The sequence below is a fragment of the Polypterus senegalus genome, chromosome 16 (assembly GCF_016835505.1).
Source record: "Polypterus senegalus isolate Bchr_013 chromosome 16, ASM1683550v1, whole genome shotgun sequence".
Lineage (NCBI taxonomy): Eukaryota > Metazoa > Chordata > Cladistia > Polypteriformes > Polypteridae > Polypterus > Polypterus senegalus.
The window spans coordinates 26,016,144-26,034,720 of NC_053169.1; the positions used below are offsets into that span (position 1 = coordinate 26,016,144).

The following is an 18,577-nucleotide window of genomic DNA, read 5'->3' on the forward strand; positions in this document are numbered from 1 at the left end:
AAATAACTATTTCATCATTCCTCTATTCGTGCCACTGATTAAATTTTTGAATATGCATCACTTTTGATTTGTTTCAGAAATGAGTAAACAAAATTTAAATTACATGAATTTGCTTTTCATTAAATATGAAAGCATACATTATATCTTCTTGAACTGAGGACTCATCTGCTGAGGAATATCATTATATTAGTTATGCCATGGCCTATGGACTATGCAGTATGCCACTCTACCCAGGAAGCTTGTACCGTATCTTCCAAACATACTCATTTTCAAATGGATTTCAATTTTGTTTATTCAGCAATAATAAACACAAATATTTTATTCAACGTTTGGCCCTGACCTTTAATAAACTCATTGAACTGCTGAATTTACCTGACAATTGCAGCTCTTTAAACTTGAATAGACACCATCATTAGTAAAGCTGGGAAACAAAAACACTTTTCTCAATGGCTTTTTCAATTACCACAATCATTTCAATAACCAAATTATGATGATTTTTCATTATTAACCTAAACCATTAGAAAGTGATGAGGGATCTACATATTGTAGACTTCAACAAGTGCTCCAAGTTTTGGGATATGTTGCCTTAAAATATTTATTTATAATTGGCTCCGTTAACCACAACATAAATTATTTTATATCCTCTTAAAACTCAAAAAATATTTCTCTGGTCAGTGCACACTGATAAGATTGACATCCTAATAATTTTTTTTTTTTTTTTTATAATTATAGGCGCCTTTCATGACACTCAAGGACACCTTAAAAAACACATTAATAGCAAAAGTCACAATATAGAATAAATAAAAAATTACAGTTGCAATAAAACCAGTAAATTATAATTAAATATAACAAATAAAATTTATATCAAACAAAATAAGCAAGCTTAAAGAGGTGTGTCTTAAGGCGGGATTTAGGTAGGAAGAAAGTCAATTCTACAGCTGTCTTGTTAGAGAGAGTTCCAGAAATGAGGGGCTGCTCAGCTGAAAGTCCCAAACCCCATTGTAGTTAAGCAAGCAGGAAGTATAATAAGATTAACTAGCTAACCCGCGGCGTAGCATACGCCGCATAATCAGGCCGTTGTTTAAATGATTTTTAGGCACAGAGGAAAAAATAAACATTTGAAAAATCCGTAATTTAATAAACCACCAAGAAAAGTAACATTGCAACAATGCACGCTACGAACCAACCTACAACTGTCCGTGACTGAAAACCGGAGGAGCGCCGTCACGCCTTCTCCTTCCAAAGCAAAGGACGGGGTTGAACGCCGCTCGTTCAGTACGCACTGCCCGCTTATGTGCCCGCCCCCAACTCCCTACCTGAGTCGCTTTCGTCTGTGTACAGTCCATACGCACCTGTGAGTCACGTTGACTGTTAATTTTCCAAACACCGCCTCAGTCGGTTTCCACGTTGATTTTTCATTGTTCTTTGCGTTTCCGGCTGCTTTTTTATATATAATCCACCAAGTCACCCGACGGGGTGTTTGACGGGATTTACAAAGGGTAGGGACGTAATCAGTGCGAGCGTATGACCCGCACATACACATACACACACTGGGAATTTCTCGTTCGTGGGGAACAATTGCAAGCCACAGTCTCCATCACGAATGGGGTTCAACGGCTTACGCACGGCTCCCCGTGCCGGGTAGACACACATTGATCCATTCAGTGTAGCGCGCGTGCAGTACCGGACATACAAGTGCATCACAGACCTGTTAATGCTCAATCTCACGTGGCTGAAAGCCACTTGTCCGTCTAAGAATTTGGATGCCGACCGCTGTTGGGTCGTGTAACTATTTGGCAGGTGGGAGTCTCGCTGCTTTGGAAATAACCAGCCAAATCGCTCCACCAACTAAGAACTGCCATGCACCACAACCCACAGAATCGAGAAAGAGCTATCGATCTGTCAATCCTCTCCGTGTCCGGGCCGGGTGAGGTTTCCTGTGTTGAGTCAAATGAAGCGAAAGGCTTCACACCTGGTGGTGCCCTTCCGTCAATTCATTTAAGTTTCAGCTTTGTAACCATACTCCTCCCTGAACCCAAAGACTTTGGTTACACGGTTGGCTGCCCTATTGCGGGGCCTGCATTGGTGAAGCAGGTGAGACGGTAATGAAACAGAGGCACAGGGCTTATTGGTTTTTAAAGACTGCTTCCTTCATTGGGTTTTAACCAATGCACGGAACGAACCAACACACAATCGTCCGTGTGGTGCGGAGGGTGGAACGGGAGGAGAGGAGAAGGACATCCACTCCGTTCCCTCCGTCATGCTAGTCTGCTGATTTCTCGTTCAGTATGCACTGCTTGCTCATGTGCCCACCTTCAACTCGTCACTCGAGTCGTTGTCTTTGTACAGTCCAGATGCACCTGTGACTCATGTAGACTTTTCATTGCTCTGTGTGGTTTTGGCTGTCTTTCTATATATAATCCACCAAGACACCCGACCACGGTGGGAGGGGGGTGTGTACAAAGTGCAGGAGCATCTAAGAAGACGCATGTTTGTCGCGGATGCCAATTGCTGTATGTAGCGTGTAAAACAGTTTGCCAGGGTGCACGCGGTCGTGCGTCGTAACCGAAAACTCGTTTTTTAAAGACTGCTTACTTTATTATGTTTTAACCTCAGTTGTAAAGGAATGTTTTAAGGATCTCATGGGATACCCCTCGCAAACCGTTTTACACGCTGCATATGGCGATTCACCTCCGTGAGAAACATGCCTCTATTAACAGTCAACGTGGGTCGGAGCTGCATGTTGCCTCTGCGACAGATGAATATAAATGACGCCATTTTTTCTGTGTCATCGCGTCTGAGTTGGTGGGCGTGGCTCTGCGAGTTGTCGTCATATCCAATGGTCTTGGAGTTGGTGGGCGTGGCTCCTTCCTGCGTGCACCATAGGTTTCTAACTTGTCGGCGGCTTAGTGAATCCACACCCCTTCCGGAGTACTTTCCATGGTCGTCTTGCCTTAGTGAATTATATATATAGACAGAGAAGGATGAGGATCTAAGAATGTGGGAAGGAGAAGAGATATAAAGAAGGTCAGAGAGATACAAAAGTGCCAAACTGTGGGGCGTCTTGAAAGTAAAAAACAAAATCTTAAAATCAAGGTGGTATTAAGAATAGAATTACAATAATGAATATGAGATGTAAACAGAGCATGGCAAAGAACAGCAGTGCTATTAGCCATAAGAAATGGGCGTAGAATGCTAATATTGTACAGATGGAAATATGAAGACCAAGTGATATTATTAATATGTGCTTAAAATTTTACAGTACTATTGAGAATAACACCTAAAAACTTAACCTGAAAGGAAGAAGATATTAGAGAATTACCAGTAGTCAAAGAAATATTGTCACATTTGCCCGAAACAGTTTTAAAATTTCCTAAAACTATAACCAAGAGGCAAAAGGTGAATAATAACTAGAAGACAGAGCCCTGGGGAATACCAATAACAACTGGGCAAACTTGTGATCTGGAATTTTTTAACTGTACAAATAGGACAATCCGAGATATAAGATTTAATGTGGAATGCCAATGATACCAATTGATTTTAATCTCTCTAGGAGAATATCGTCAGAGATACACATAAGAGGCCATATAACACACTAGTTAATACACTCTTACATGGTATATATCATGGAACCCTTTAACCTTCTCTCTTTCTCTTTCTTTCCCAGGACATGAAGTGGAAGCAGAAGCAGCTGAGATTATCACAAGTCGCCTAAATTCAGCAAGTTCAACCCCATGCCATGCAGTGCACTCATTTGGCCATGTGAGTTTTACCCCTGTGCTTTTCCAAAATGACAACAATGCCAAGGGAATCGGGCTGCTTCAGCCATGCAGGCAGGAGCTCAAGTCTAGATCACCTCCATTGGCTCAGGCAAGCATTGCCATCCAGAACCACTTTGACTGTCTCCACCCTCTCACCGTGCTGCCAGTCTCTGGTGATGTATTTGTTCACAACCTTAGTATTTCTTGCCATAAAAAGGAATCTTTTGTTTCTTGTTTTCCCAGTGTTCATGCACAAGATATTACGAGAACAGCACCGACAGTCTCTGAGAAGCATAAGGACAGAGCTGTCAGGACCATTGTAATACATGCTGGAGTAAACGACATGCATACCGACAGTTAGAAGTTCTTAAAGTGGATTCCGTAACGTTCATTCTAGCCACAAAAGACAGGACCCTGGTGGCAAGACTCTTCATTTCAGACCCTGAAGGTCTGATGAATACTACAGTTGTCTGCTGGCATGAAACAACTGGCTGAGAGGCTTCTGCAAGGGACAAAACATCGGGTTCGTGAATAACAGGGATCTCTTCTGGGAGAGACTGTGTTTCTTCAGGCCAGACAAACAGATTCAGCACCTGGTTCATCTCCGAAAACATCTAGAAGGTAATCTGTCTTTCCTAACTACATAATTCTAATCCTAATGCTTTCCATAATGCCTTGCTAGGATGTGATAATTTTGTAGTGAGTTCATCTTTGGATGTGCACTGTATTAAAACTATACTAACAAATCACAGTTTAAGTAATAAACCTGGACAAAGCAGTATTTAACTACCATTTCACCTCTAGACGTGCACTGTATTATAACTATAACTACAGAGTGTCGATTAAGTAAAAAATCAACACAAAGTGGCATTAACGTGAATAACTTAAATACCATTTCAAGCTGTCATAACACTCTAATTCAGCTCTACTCTTCCGAGACCATAAATATGGCCTTACTAAATGTTAGAGCATTAACCAACAAAACATTAATAACCTTATTAGCGATAGGAAAATCGACTTTCTTACATTAAGTGAAACATGGCTTAGCTCAGATGGTGCCGTGGTTTTAACTGAAACTGTACCTCCAAATTACAGCTTTACTCATGTTGTTCACCAAGGCAAAAAAGTGGCAGTTCAGCAAATATTTATCTGAGCAAATTAAAGTTTAAAGATGTTGTGTTTGGTAAGTTTGTGTCTTTTGAGTATCTTGCCATTGTTATTCAAGGTGTGTCCCAGTCACTCCATTGTCGACTTACAGACCTCCTAAATATAATGTGTCCTTCATTAAGGAATTCTTAGACATAGTATCTACAATAGTAACTATCTTGGACATTTAATGTAGAAATGCTGATAACTACAACTAATGAGAAGTATATTGTTACAAAATGTTACTTTGATACATCTGAAGCTTCAAGGTTTTCTGATATTCTAAAAAGTCTGTCCGTTTGCAGTGATTACCTCAACAACACTAACAATGTTAGTAGCAAGGTAAAAATCTTTAAGCTAAGGTAAGAGCTGCAGCTGACATGGTCACTCCTAAAAAGACAGTTAAGAAATCCTCCAGCATTGATATACCCTGGAAAACACAAAGAGTATCTGATTTAAAGAGAACATGTCAGAGAGCTGAGCATTAAATGAAGAAAAACTAAATTGATAGTTCATTATGAAGTATTGAAGGCTAAAATAATGAAATATTACAGTGTTATATTTCTCAGTCCTATTTCTCTAAAATTATAAATCATAATGCTGGTAATCCAAGAACTTTATTCTCAACTATTGATTGTCTTCTAAGCCCAGCTCACTCAATGGAATGCCTCCTAAACACTACTAGCAAAACTTGTGAGACCTTCACTATATTTTGTAAACACAAAATGAATGACATTAGAAATAATATAGTACATCCACCCAAAGTTAATCCGACTGAACCCCACTATTCCATTTTAAGCAAGTTAAATTATTTCAAGAGAATAGACCTACCTGAACTACGTAGAATAATTTCACAACTGAAACCCTCCACCAGCATCCTTGACGCAATACCAGCCAGCTTATTCAAAGAAGTCTCTGTTGTGCTAATTTATAGTACACTTGACATGCTAAACTCATCATTAAATATGGGGGTCTTTCCTTGCTGTCTTAAGACTGCAGTTGTCAAACCCCTGATCAAGAAAAATAATCTCGACTCCTCTGTTTTTGACAGCCTAACCTGCTTTTTTTAAGTAAAAAAATGCAGTCATTACGCAGCTAAATGATTACTTGAATAAACATTCTATTCTTTACAAGTTCCGGTTAGGTTCTAGAACAAACCACAGTACAGAAACTGTACTGGTTAAAATAGTAAATGAGTTGCGGGTTAATGCGGATGGTGTTCTCTTAGGGCTCATTTATACTTCACGCTCAGAACGCGTACGCGTCCGCATCATGGCTGCCACGCGTTCCCAGCGCTCATTTCACGCGTCCTCTGAGCAGGTCCTCAGAAATTAACGCGACGCGCGCGAGTTGCAGTACCAGCAAAAGTCGGGGCGAGTGTGCTAAAAGTCGAAACGTGACGTCAGAGTCTCTGTTTACTATCTACATGTGACAGCAAGCCTCTATGGAGATCCTTCGGGATCGATGTGCACTTTGCTGTTTGATGAATGGCTCAAATACAGCGCTATACATTATGTAGCCGATGTGAAGTTGCAAAAAAAAAAAAAAAAATAGACGGCACAAAAGATGGTATGTGAGACTTTTAAAATGTATCGTGTCATTTATATATGTCTTTTTTATGTTTTAATTTTTGCAACTTAACAACAGCAACATAATGTATAGCGTTATATTTGAGCCACTGAGAAAAAAATAAAGGACACGGTGAAAACGTGTATTTTGTGATTAAAGTGGAAATTTCGCTTTAATCTCTAAATGTCCACTTTAACCTCGTAGTTTACTTTATCATTAAAGCAGACGGTCGCAAACGTCATCCCAGTTTTTAATCGCTACGAGCTTCTTGGACCTGACAGCGGGTAAAGTAAAACAATAAAAAATAGATGGCACAAAAGATGGTATGTGAGACTTTTAAAATGTATTGTGTCATTACGATCGGGAATATATGACGCTTGAATATAAAAGCACCACGAACGCATCTGTATGTCGGCATTTTGCTTCAGCAGCGGAAAGCAGCAATAGATCGCCAAACAGAACAAATTAAATGTATGATATTCCAACTCTCTGCACATTTAGAATCTTTAGATTTATACTTGATATCACTTTCATGATGAAATGCATTAAAATGTGTATGTTACATTTTACATATAATTTCGTTTAAATAATGAATACTGTTAATAAATACACACATGGGGGAATAATTACACACATGGGGGTGTCACGGTGGTGGAGCGATAGCACTGCTGTCTCGCAGGGAGTTATGTTGCTGGTATTTCCTGCTTGTATTCCACACTGTGCTCCGGTTTCTTTCCAAAGATATGCAGATTTGGGGATTTGGTGCCGCTAAAATGACGCTAGTTTATGCGAGTGCTTGTATTCACCTTGCGATGAGCTGAGGCCTCGTCAAGGGACTGTTTCTCACTTGTGCCCAATGCTTCCTGGAATGGACACATACATCCCTGGATTTATGGATTTAATCAATAAACATCCTTTTCAGAGATATTACGGTAAGGTGTTATCGGAATTTAATAGGTGTTTTAGGCAATTCACAACACAGGGAAGCCGAACATGTTCTCACCGCGATAATATCTCGCACTGCCACCTGGTGGATTCCTCCACATTTACATAAAGTACGCGCGCAAGTATAAACACTACAACGCTTGCATAGCAGGAGCGTCCGCTGCAGCATGCGTCGCGTGAAGTATAACTCCGGCCTTAGACTTAAGTGCAGCATTTCACACCATTGTTCATAGTATTCTTATAAATCACCTTAGTCAATAGGTGGACCTCTCCGACAACATCTTAAATTGGTTCCAGTCTTACTTAACAGGTAGAAAATTCTTTCTTAGTTGTGGTGGTTATATTTTCGGAGACCCATGATATTTTATATGGTGTACCACAAGGATCTATTTTTAGTCTACTGTTCTTTTCGATCTCTATGCTTCCATTAGGTCAGATTATCTCAAAGCACAAGACTAGCTACTACAGCTATGTAGGGCTGCATTGCTTAGTCGACATAGTACAAAAAATCGTCGACATGGATTTTTTATTGTTGACGCGTCATAAACAGAACCTTCAATAGAGGCTCCAGTCACAAAGAACCACATTGGTTTTTGTAACTGCAATGCACTACATGAACATCTGGGGCAGTATCGTTTGTTATTGTTTGTCAAGACTGCACATAGTCCTACCAACAAAGAAAGATTGTCTGAGGAGAAGAAGAATGTGGAGGAAAATAAACGTGGTTGCAATGGCGAGTCGAATAGAGGAGGGGGAAGAAGATGGAAAAAATTGGAGACAGAAATGTTCTAAAGTGAGGGAGCACTTCACCAGAAAACAAAAAAAAGTTGAATGCAGACTATGCAAAGTGGAGCTTTCTTTTCATGGCAGCACCACCGCGAAGCATGAGCATCTGAAACGCAAGTATCCTGGAGCTATGATGCTGCTGTCTCTTGAGAATTTCTGCTGGCGCTGTTTGTTAGTTAGTTAGTTAGTTAGGGTCAGATCTGGAGGGGAGGGAGAGAGTGAACGAGACTGAGAAAATAAAAGTGAAAAAAGCTAACTTTTACAAGTAACACATTTACACCCGATCTGTTCGTTTTCAAATAATATTGCTATTAGTGAGATGATGTTTTCTGATTGGTACTATTCAGGCCATACAATGAGTTTTTCAAAATGTCACATATATTTGTCTCTTCCTTTTTTTTTTCCCCCGGTGCTGCGCGCTGACACCAGAAAGTGTGAGCTTATTCAGTGCTAGCAGGAGCACACAGGTGGCCAGTTGCTTGTGCTATAACAAGCTTGACCTGGCGGCGATCAAAGCACATGTGCTGTGTAAGTCATGTACGGGTTCCACTGAGAAAAGAAGAGCGTTCAAGCCTCACCTTGCAGAGTAACATTCTTTCCTCTGCATGTCCTGGAGTCCTGTGCAGACTGGGCAAGGTCAGGGGAAAAAAAAAAAAACACGGTCACTGATTACAACCACAAGAAGGTACGCGAATGAATATGAATAATAGGAATAATGTTGCATCCGTGCCACAATGTTTTCCTAAATGTACTATAAGGTCATAAAATGAATAATTCTAAATATCATGTATACCTACGTCTCTGTTTTTTTGTCAGTGCGGCTTTGACATCACGGGCCAAATTTTTTTTTCCAACCTAACAGGAATTTTTTTTTGTTTCATTATTTCTGTCCTCCTGGCCATCCTACTGTACCTTTTTCTTTTTTACATACTGTATAATATTATTGTCTAATCTTGTTTGTTTGTTTTATATATTAACTTCCGTTTTATATCATCTTGTAAAGCAATTTGAGCTAAATTGTTTGTATGAAAATGTGCTATCCATCCATCGTCTAACCCGCTGAATCCGAATACAGGGTCACGGGGGTCTGCTGGAGCCAATCCCAGCCAACACAGGGCACAAGGCAGGAACCAATCCTGGGCAGGGTGCCAACCCACCGCAGGACACACACAAACATACCCACACACCAAGCACACACTAGGGCCAATTTAGAATCGCCAATCCACCTAACCTGCATGTCTTTGGATTGTGGGAGGAAACCGAGCGCCGGAGGAAACCCACACAGACACGGGAGAACATGCAAACTCCACGCAGGGAGGACCCGGGAAGCGAACCCGGGTCTCCTAACTGCGAGGCAGCAGTGCTACCACTGCGCCACCGTGCCGCCCAAAATGTGCTATATACAGTAAATAAATGTTGTTGTTGTTGTTATGGTAACAATACTAATTATATTTTTGTATGAAGATTAACATTTATACTAGATACAGTAAATATTTCAGGAAATAAATGAGTTGAAACCATTAGTTTTTATGTGTTTATTTATTCATTATTAAATCACAGCATAAATACACAAAACTGCTCACATATACTGTACTTAAAAACCTCAAATTTACTTTAGTCATATAAATGTGTATTTTTGAACATCTGAATCCACGATATCCAAATGAAAAACTTTAAAACACTGTAAGGCTCTCATAACTAACCTGTGGTAATATTCAGGAGACTTTAGTCGACTTTAGAAATGCTCGTTTTCTCCTGAACATTGTCACATAATTTCAGATTGGTATTGCCTTAATTTTCATTTTTAAGATTCACGACCATGAATTGTTTATTTTTTTCCCTTTACCAGTAGCCAAACAATAAAGAGATTCAAAGGGAGCCAACAGATGGTGAGCTAACTCAGGGGTCTCAAACTCAGTTCCTGGAAGGCCGCCATTGCTTGCTGAAACCAATTTTTATACTTTGAAGCCATTTTTTTTTTACTATCAATGAAACACGTTATTTAAATGTACTGTATGGCTTGTTAGTGCTCTCATTCTGCAACCCCAGACATTTTCTAAACTGTTGGTTTTCTTTTTTCTGAGAATGTTATTAACCGGTTTTTTGGCAACGAGCAGATTAAAATTTCATAAAGAATCATTTTTTTATTTTCAAATATTTCATTGAAATAGATATTGCATGATGGACACACAGGTGAAAGTCAGATCAGATGAGCTGGACACCTGTTGGCTGCCTTCCCTCTCATTATTCTGCCGGAAACTACTAAAGCTTCTGAATCAAAAAAGCGAGTTAACTAATGCAGAAGAAGTCTGTTCTATTAGCAGCAGTAACTAGCTACTAATTAGGAAAAGTGAATGGAATACAAACCTGCAGCCACCATGGCCGTCCAGGATCTCACCCATACACTACAATTCTTTTTAGCTCCAGATGCCCCATTTTGTAGTAGTATTTCAACTTTTTTTACTTGCCACATGCAGTTTAGATTAAACAAATATGAATTCTGTTCAGGTTCAATCATAGTGATTTTAATGATTATAGTTATAGGTCAACTGTAAGTTTTCTTGCATATTTTATTACATACATGTTAATATTTACATTAGTATATGTCAGTTTACATATGGGAAAACAGCAGCCCTTCTACTGACTCACAAAGGTCCCCAATTTGGTCTTCACTGAATTGACGAAGTTCCCTTCAAAATCACCATAACTGTGCTTAAATCAGTTCTGCAGTGCTATACACACAACAATGTTCATCCCAGCCAATGCAGCTCCATCTCTGGCTTCATCATCAGAAGTCTTTTGAAAGTCAAGAATTGGCATTGACTTGTCAGAAACTTGTAGGGGCTACAATATAAGTAATAATGATTCATTTTAGCCAATTTAGCTAAACTCAATACCCTCCTATTGGCACTAATTATTGCTTAAGTTCAGAGATTAGTCATTGGTATTGAAGCATTTAGCAGCAAGGCACTGTGCTAATATTTTTTAAAGAAGCCTTAAAAACTCCTGAGCATAGGAGGAGGCTATTCTGTGATATGCAATGGAGTGGAGGTTTTGAGTACTAGTTAAGTTTTGTTTCCATTTGTAGGAATATTTGTGCTATTTGGAATAACCACAAAATCGACATGGATTTTTTTCTTGAAACTTGTATTTTTTTAGTGTTTTTTTTTAATAAAAACACAACCACATAGCAATAATACTAATAGTGATCCTTCAACCAGAGCAGCAAATGAAATTCAGACATAGCAAAATAATCAAATAATCAACATGACAACATGACTGTAATTCTACGCTTTGAATGTCTAGAGGGAGGTTGTGTTTTACTAATATGCTGAAATTCTATGGGGCAGCAGTAAAAGAATACAATCAAAGAGGTGCACATGGCATTATTAATTTTGATTTTCAGAAGACTTTTGATGAAGTACCACAAGCTAAAAGAAGTGGGAATTCAGAATGTGGTCCATAGGTGGGTGCAGACTTGGCTCAAACACAGGAAGCACAGTGTTATGATAAGGAGAACTTTTTCAGAATTAGGTGATGTTTAAAGTGGTGTCCCTCTGGGATCAGTGCTCAATCCACTGCTCTTTTTAATGTACATAAACGATCTGGACAAGATCCATCCATCCATCCATTATTCAACACGTTATATCCTAACTACAGGGTCACGGGGGACAATCCCAGCCAACACATGGTGCAAGGCAGAAAACAAACCCTGGGCAGGGTGCCAGCCCACCGCAGGGCACACACGCACCAAGCACACACTGGGGACAATTTAGGATCGCCGATGCACCTAACCTGCATGTCTTTGGACTGTGGGAGGAAACCAGAGTACCCGGAGGAAACCCAGGCAGACACGGGGAGAACATGCAAACTCCACGCAGGGAGGACCCAGGAAGCAAACCTGGGTCTCCTAACTGCGAGGCAGAAGCGCTACCTACGTCGCTACTGTGCCACCCTCTGGACAAGATAACTAAAAAGCTGGTCAACTGGACAAATGATATTGTACACTTAGCCAGCTGTGTTAAACGTTCAATATCACCATTGTTAAGTGTACAGATGATAATGCAGAATCAGCTAAATTGTTACAGAGGGACTTGGACAGCAAACTGGCTTCAGCAGATTTGTGGCAGATGAAATGTAATGTATGTAAATGTAAAGTATTATACACAGAATGGTTAAATGTTAGATCTGAATTCACAATCAGAGGTTTGAAACTTAAAAATACACCTCAAGAAAAGGACCGGGATTCATAAGGGACTCCTCACTATCCACATCAAGACGATGTACAGAAGTGATCAAGAAAGATAATATGTCATCAAAGGCTATTTTTTAGGCTGAAGGGTCACTCCAGGTCCACTTTTGTTAGCATCCTGTGGCATCCAGAATGGACTTTTCAACCCAAAGTTACAAACATTTCTTTTCTTTAATGATACTTCAGAAATGGGGGGCAACTGGCCAAATGTCCCACCACAGACAACACCTATGTGGTCACTATATATAATGTTGTAAGCTGCACTATTATTAAATGTTTTTATTGCTTCCTAAAACAACTCTAATGTGTCAAACTGTCTCTACAAATTGAGTTTATATTTATTTGACATAGTGTATAGAACACAAAAATACTAAGTAAGGAAAGAAAAAAAATAACACAGTTGCCTCTCTGGACCTGCTTCAGTAGGTGTTGACCCAATGTCCACCACTTACTCACCTTTAAAGCCCCCACCTCTTCCTGTACATCTGTATCCTGAATATTTTTCCAGCAATCAACAAGCCCTCTGCAAAGAAGCAGCTTTAATGACCATCATATCCTAAAATAACTGTCATCTTAGCCCCTGAATCACATGTGGAGTTAGGGACAATTCTGTTTTTGCCATATGGAAACCAATAAACCAGGACCTTCTTCTTCTCCTGTAGTCACTTCACCCTTCACCATTCAAAGATCTACAGTAAGTTTCTTTGGCAGGTGTTGGGCAGTTCTTCCCAAAGATCTAACACAGTCATTCCATCCTTATTTTGTGTGCTGTCTACCAGCAGGCTGGAATTTTACCACCGGCTTTCTGGTAGTCTTACTGACCTGCATCCTTAAAAGAGGCGAAATGGCCCTATTACTCCTGACCTGGAATCGTATTCTACGCTATGTCAGTCAGGGTGTTTCTACGCTATGTCAGTCAGGGTGTATTCTATTCTGTCTTTCATGGCTTCACTTTTTCTTCATTGTAGGAGTCAGGAATCCATATTTGGGAAATCCTTGACATTTCTTTTCTTGTTACATCTCTCTCCTGTGCCAGCGCCTCTGTATATTGCAATTCTTGGGCATCCAGTGCACGCACAGAACATAAACTGCCATCCCACAGGTTTTCTTTTTTGCTAAAAATGAATACTGATTGGCATCTGCAGGTTTTTCTCTTCTCTAGATCCTTGCCCAAGACCATTAGACCTATGAAACCCTCCCGGCTTGCCTATGCGTAAACCATCACATTATAAAGTAATGATGCAGTGTAAGGATATTTCCCAAAACCTTGGTATTGTCTGTCTATTATTTGTGAATTTGTTTCTATTGAAGGCCAGAACAAAAGAGTACTTACCATCAGGAACTAATGGAATCTTGTTTAAGTAAAATCTCAAGTTTTGGAATTCACTGGCTTGTCTTGATTCTCTGTAATTCTGTTAGAGTGAAAAAAAAAATATTTTAAATTCTTATTTAATATTAGCATGCAAATGACAAAATAACTGAAACATAAAATTTCAAAAGTATACAACTGTCTAATTGATCAGATAAATATTCACACAGGTTTTGGCTCACTATGAGGAATAATGATGTAGAGAGCTGAGGAACTATCAGTTCCACCTTACAAGCGAAAGACAAGTGCAAACCTGACAAGAAAAAAAGTGATGAATAATAATGAAGGAAGCTGTGAAAGACGTTCCAAGTATTCAGTGTTGATCTTCTTCAGGGACAGTTTTATTACAGACACTGTGAACCCAACAGTCAAGAGACTGACATTTTAAAAATATGCAGCGCATTCACATTTACATAAAAGACATGTACAGCTAAAATACTCACAGGATAACTATGGCGATACTTATATAAATCTTTGGCTGCATAAAAGCTTCTTTTCAGTTTGGGTGCAGACTCCTGTGCGTCATCGCTCTGTAAACGAGAATTAAAAGCAGATTTTAAACAATGCAACAAACAAACAGGAGTCAGAATACTTTCATAACAGAGCTGATTTCTTCCTCCTACTAAGTTTTGCTTCTGCATTTCCCTTTTCTTTTTGAGGTGAAATGTTGTAATTGGTTATATTGCTTAAAATAACAAAGCAATTTTTAATCACACAAATTACTGTACTTGCTTGACTGTATTCATTGTTTTATTGGTACTCAGATTATTGTAAATACAGATATGTATGCTTTACCTACTTATACAGAAATCACTGCAATATTGAGTGACGCCTACTGCCTCTGTCTATCTATAGAAAACAAAAAAAGGTCAGGTGTCCATGCCCGAATGTAATGTTGTCCAGCTTCCACAAGAGGGCTGCAATGTCTCATGAATAATGGCAACAAGAATCACAAAGAAAGAGGGACATAAGGACTAGCATATCAGGTGAACAGAGATTCCTAAATCCATGACGTGATCGTAACAGACTCAATTCATTAGGCGACATAGGAGGCTATTTATGAAACTTAAGTGGACACAGAGGTGGTCCTCATCCTGGATCACAGAAGTCTGATAATAATGTCGGTGGCATGTACACACAGGGTGCTGTTGGTGTTTCTGAAGTTGTGTGCGCTTGGAAATCCAATAGAGGAGGGTCGTCGAACTCTGATGATACTAAGTGGTTGACGTTAATGAAAGTAAAAGTGCGGACACTCTTCACACCAAGGATCGTGCGCTCTTTGAAGACCAAGGGGGTGCCATTTGTGCTATTGTAAAGGTGTGCACTCCAGACACCAAGGGGGGACAGGTCATTGAGTCTAAGAGTACCGATTACTATGAACAACAAGGGATGACGTCCGTCAGATCTGTCTAGGGCTCCAAATGAGTTTTGACAGGCACTGTACCATTGAGCCCATTTTAATAAACAGCCATTTCATTATTCTTGTTTAAGAATAAAATGACAATTGGAACATATACAGTATATGAATTTGCCACAGCCCTGAATTGCTCAGATATGAAAATTCATGAATGAATACCTTTGCCATTTTTGCAGGTTTTATTTCTACACCATAAATTCATTGTGAACACAATCCTAGAATGTTTCATACTTTACATTTGCACATTAGAAAAATGTTGACATGAACAGGCCATTCAGTCTAACAAACCTCGCCAGTCATGTCCAAATAGCTGCTCCAAAACAACATCAGGTCTGCTTCTGAAGGCCCCTAAAGTCTTACTCTCCAACGCACTACTTGGTAGTTTATTCCACATGCCTATAATTCTCTGAATGAAAAAAAAAAACTTTAAAATGAGTTCCAGAACAACACAAGGACACGGTTGGAACCTTAAGAATAAAATTCGTACAAATGTTACAGCTTGGATCCACTAGACTAATTCCTTTCATAATTTAGAAAACTTTAATTAACTCACCGCTCAGTCTCCATTTGTTTAGACTGAAATGGTAATTTTCATTGTATCTGTTGAGGTACACAGGCAGGTGAACTGACTAAACCTGCATCACTGTGACTCTTATTCATCCTTTCATCCGTTAAACCATACTGCCTGACAGGAGGTGAACTAACCTGGTCGTTTTCCAAAGCTGCTTATTCTGATATGAGGTTGCAAGGGATAGAATCTATATATATAATTCACTAAGGCAAGACACCCATGGAAAGCACGCCGGAAGGGGCGTGGATTCACTAAGCCACCAACAATTAAGACACCTATGGCGCACACAGGAAGGAGCCACGCCCACCAAGTCCAAGACCATTGGATACGACGACAACTCGCAGAGCCACGCCCACCAACTCGGACGCGACGACACAGAAAGAACGGCGTCATTTATATTCGTCTGTCGTAGAGGCCTCATGTACCTCCGAGCCACCTTGATTGTTCATAGAGGCATATTTCTCGCTGAGGTGAATCGCCATATGCAGCGTGTAAAACGTTTGCGAGGGGTATCCCATGGGATCCTTAAAACAATCCTTTACAGCTGAGGTTAAACACAATGAAGTAAGCAGTCTTTAAAAAACGAGTTTTCGGTTACGACACACGACTGCGTGCACCCTGGCAAACTGTTTTACACGCTACATACAGCAATTCGCATCCATGACAAACATGCATCTTCTTAGATGCTCCTGCACTTTGTACACACCGCCCCCCCACCTCGCTACTACCGTGGTCGGGTGTCTTGGTTGATTATATATAGAAAGGCAGCCAAAACCGCACAGAGCAATGAAAAGTCTACGTGAGTCACAGGTGCATCTGGACTGTACAAAGACGACAACGACTCGAGTGACGAGTTGGAGGTGGGCACATGAGCAGGCAGTGCATACTGGACGAGAAATCAGCAGACTAGCATGACAGAGGAAGCGGAATGGACGTCTTTCTCCTCTCCTCCCGTTCCACCCTCCGCGCCTGAGCGCCACACGGACGATTGTGCATTGTTACAATGTTGCTTATCTTGCTGATTTATTACATTACAGATTTTTCAAATGTTAATTTTCTCCCTGTGCTTAAAAGTCATGAAAAAAATGGCGTGATTATGTGGCGTATGGTACGCCGTGGGTTGGCTAGTCAAATTTCATTTTCCATAATTACTGTTGAGGGAGCGGCAAGTATCGAGGGGTTAGTAGGCAGGAATGACCCCTGGACTGAGCGCCGGCACACACACACAAACACACATTCGGGCAAAGCCAGTTCACCTAATTTGCATGTCTTTGGACGGTGTGAGCAGACCGGAGTACCCGCCACCCTGCTCAGGATAAGCAAATATGAAAATGGATGGCAGGATGGATGGATAATTATTGTCATACTGGTACAATTATAAAGTACCTCTTGAGGCAAAACAGCACTGCAAGATGAAACAAACAACACAATTCAAGTGTATATTACTGGAATCCAGAGTAAAATTTGCAGGACTGGATACCACAAAATCAAATCTCTATATATATAAAATCTAACGTCTGTCTTTCTGTATATTTGTCCGTTTTTCACGAGAGAACTACTTTACGTATTTAGATCGGGTTTTTTTCTATAATTTGCTTGAACATTCTGGTTAATTTTGCAACTTCTCTCATCATGCTAAGAATCATAGTTTGCTTTGCCCTAATCCGAGACAGAGGCTGTGGGCTGAGGTAAGGGGAAAGCGAGACGTCAGCAGTGGGGAGCTGGGCAGGGCACAGCTAGTATAACAGAAAGATGAAGCATGACAGAGTTAACACAAGAATGCTGTTCAAAAGGCTGAAGCCAAGACTGAGTGTTTTACACAATGATGCCAGGAGCAAGAGAGAGATTCAGGAGACAAATCTAAGAAACAGCAGATAGCCTAGTGTAGTGGGTCAAATGATGAGGCACAGCAATTTCCAAATGCTTGGGGTACCAACCGGGCAAAGCCCCCTTTAATTTTAACTCTGTCATCGGGACAAGTCCTACGTTATAGTGGTCTATATAACAGGACACACTGTTTCACTCTTTCTCTCTGTCTAGTAGTCAGGTCGAAAATGAGACACCACTTTCCAGGAGCAGCTCCCTTTTATACTGAGGAGCCCAGAAGGGCCGGGGGTTCCTTGGCTTGGTTGCCTTAAACGGCAGTGTCTTAAAGCTGTGCGGGAAAAAGGAGACAACATTGCCAGTGACATTGCCCCCTCTTGTCCCAATGTGGTACCACATACCTTAGTTGAGCCTGGGAGGCGATCCTCTGGTGTACACACATGACACTTGTTATATAGATAGTTACTCTGGGTTTGAAAAAGTTTTACATTTTAGGGAGAGAGTCAAAAGCATGGTCTTTAAAAGAAATACTGGTATGGCCAGCCATCTCAGTAGCTTTGAAATCACTGCGTATGGTTAATATCAAACCACTAGCAGCAGTATTTTCAGTTAGCTAACATCAGTCAGCTGTCAAGAAAACAAGCCACCTCGGCCCACCAGCAAAGGCTTGGCCTAAGATCACTTCAACCATATAAAGCCACAAGGACAGGGTTCTCGTCGGATGGCTGCAGTTTACGTAACCTCTATGCCTCTGACGTATCATGATCTACCTCCCTGCTCGGAAATGTTTACTTCACTTTAGAATGATAAGTAGCTATGTCTGTGACCCTTTTCTAATTGTAACCAAAAATAACAATCATGAAAATGCAATTACACAGGGAAATGCACTTTCTTTAAGTATGACTACATTTTAGATATTGATATTAAATTAAGGATG

The 18,577-nt window shown here is 40.3% G+C and overlaps 1 protein-coding gene across 1 annotated transcript in view; it reads right to left on the reverse strand.

Moving 5' to 3' along the window:
• The window catches only part of ogfrl1 (opioid growth factor receptor-like 1), a 123,752-nt gene that overhangs the window by 66,659 nt on the left and 38,516 nt on the right, over positions 1 to 18,577 (reverse strand). Inside the window, exons 2-3 of the mRNA XM_039738168.1 lie at positions 14,272 to 14,358; positions 13,793 to 13,871 (exon numbers count right to left, since the gene is read on the reverse strand). Of these exons, the coding sequence (XP_039594102.1) occupies positions 13,793 to 13,871; positions 14,272 to 14,358 (166 nt within the window). The remainder of the gene's footprint in view (positions 1 to 13,792; positions 13,872 to 14,271; positions 14,359 to 18,577) is intronic.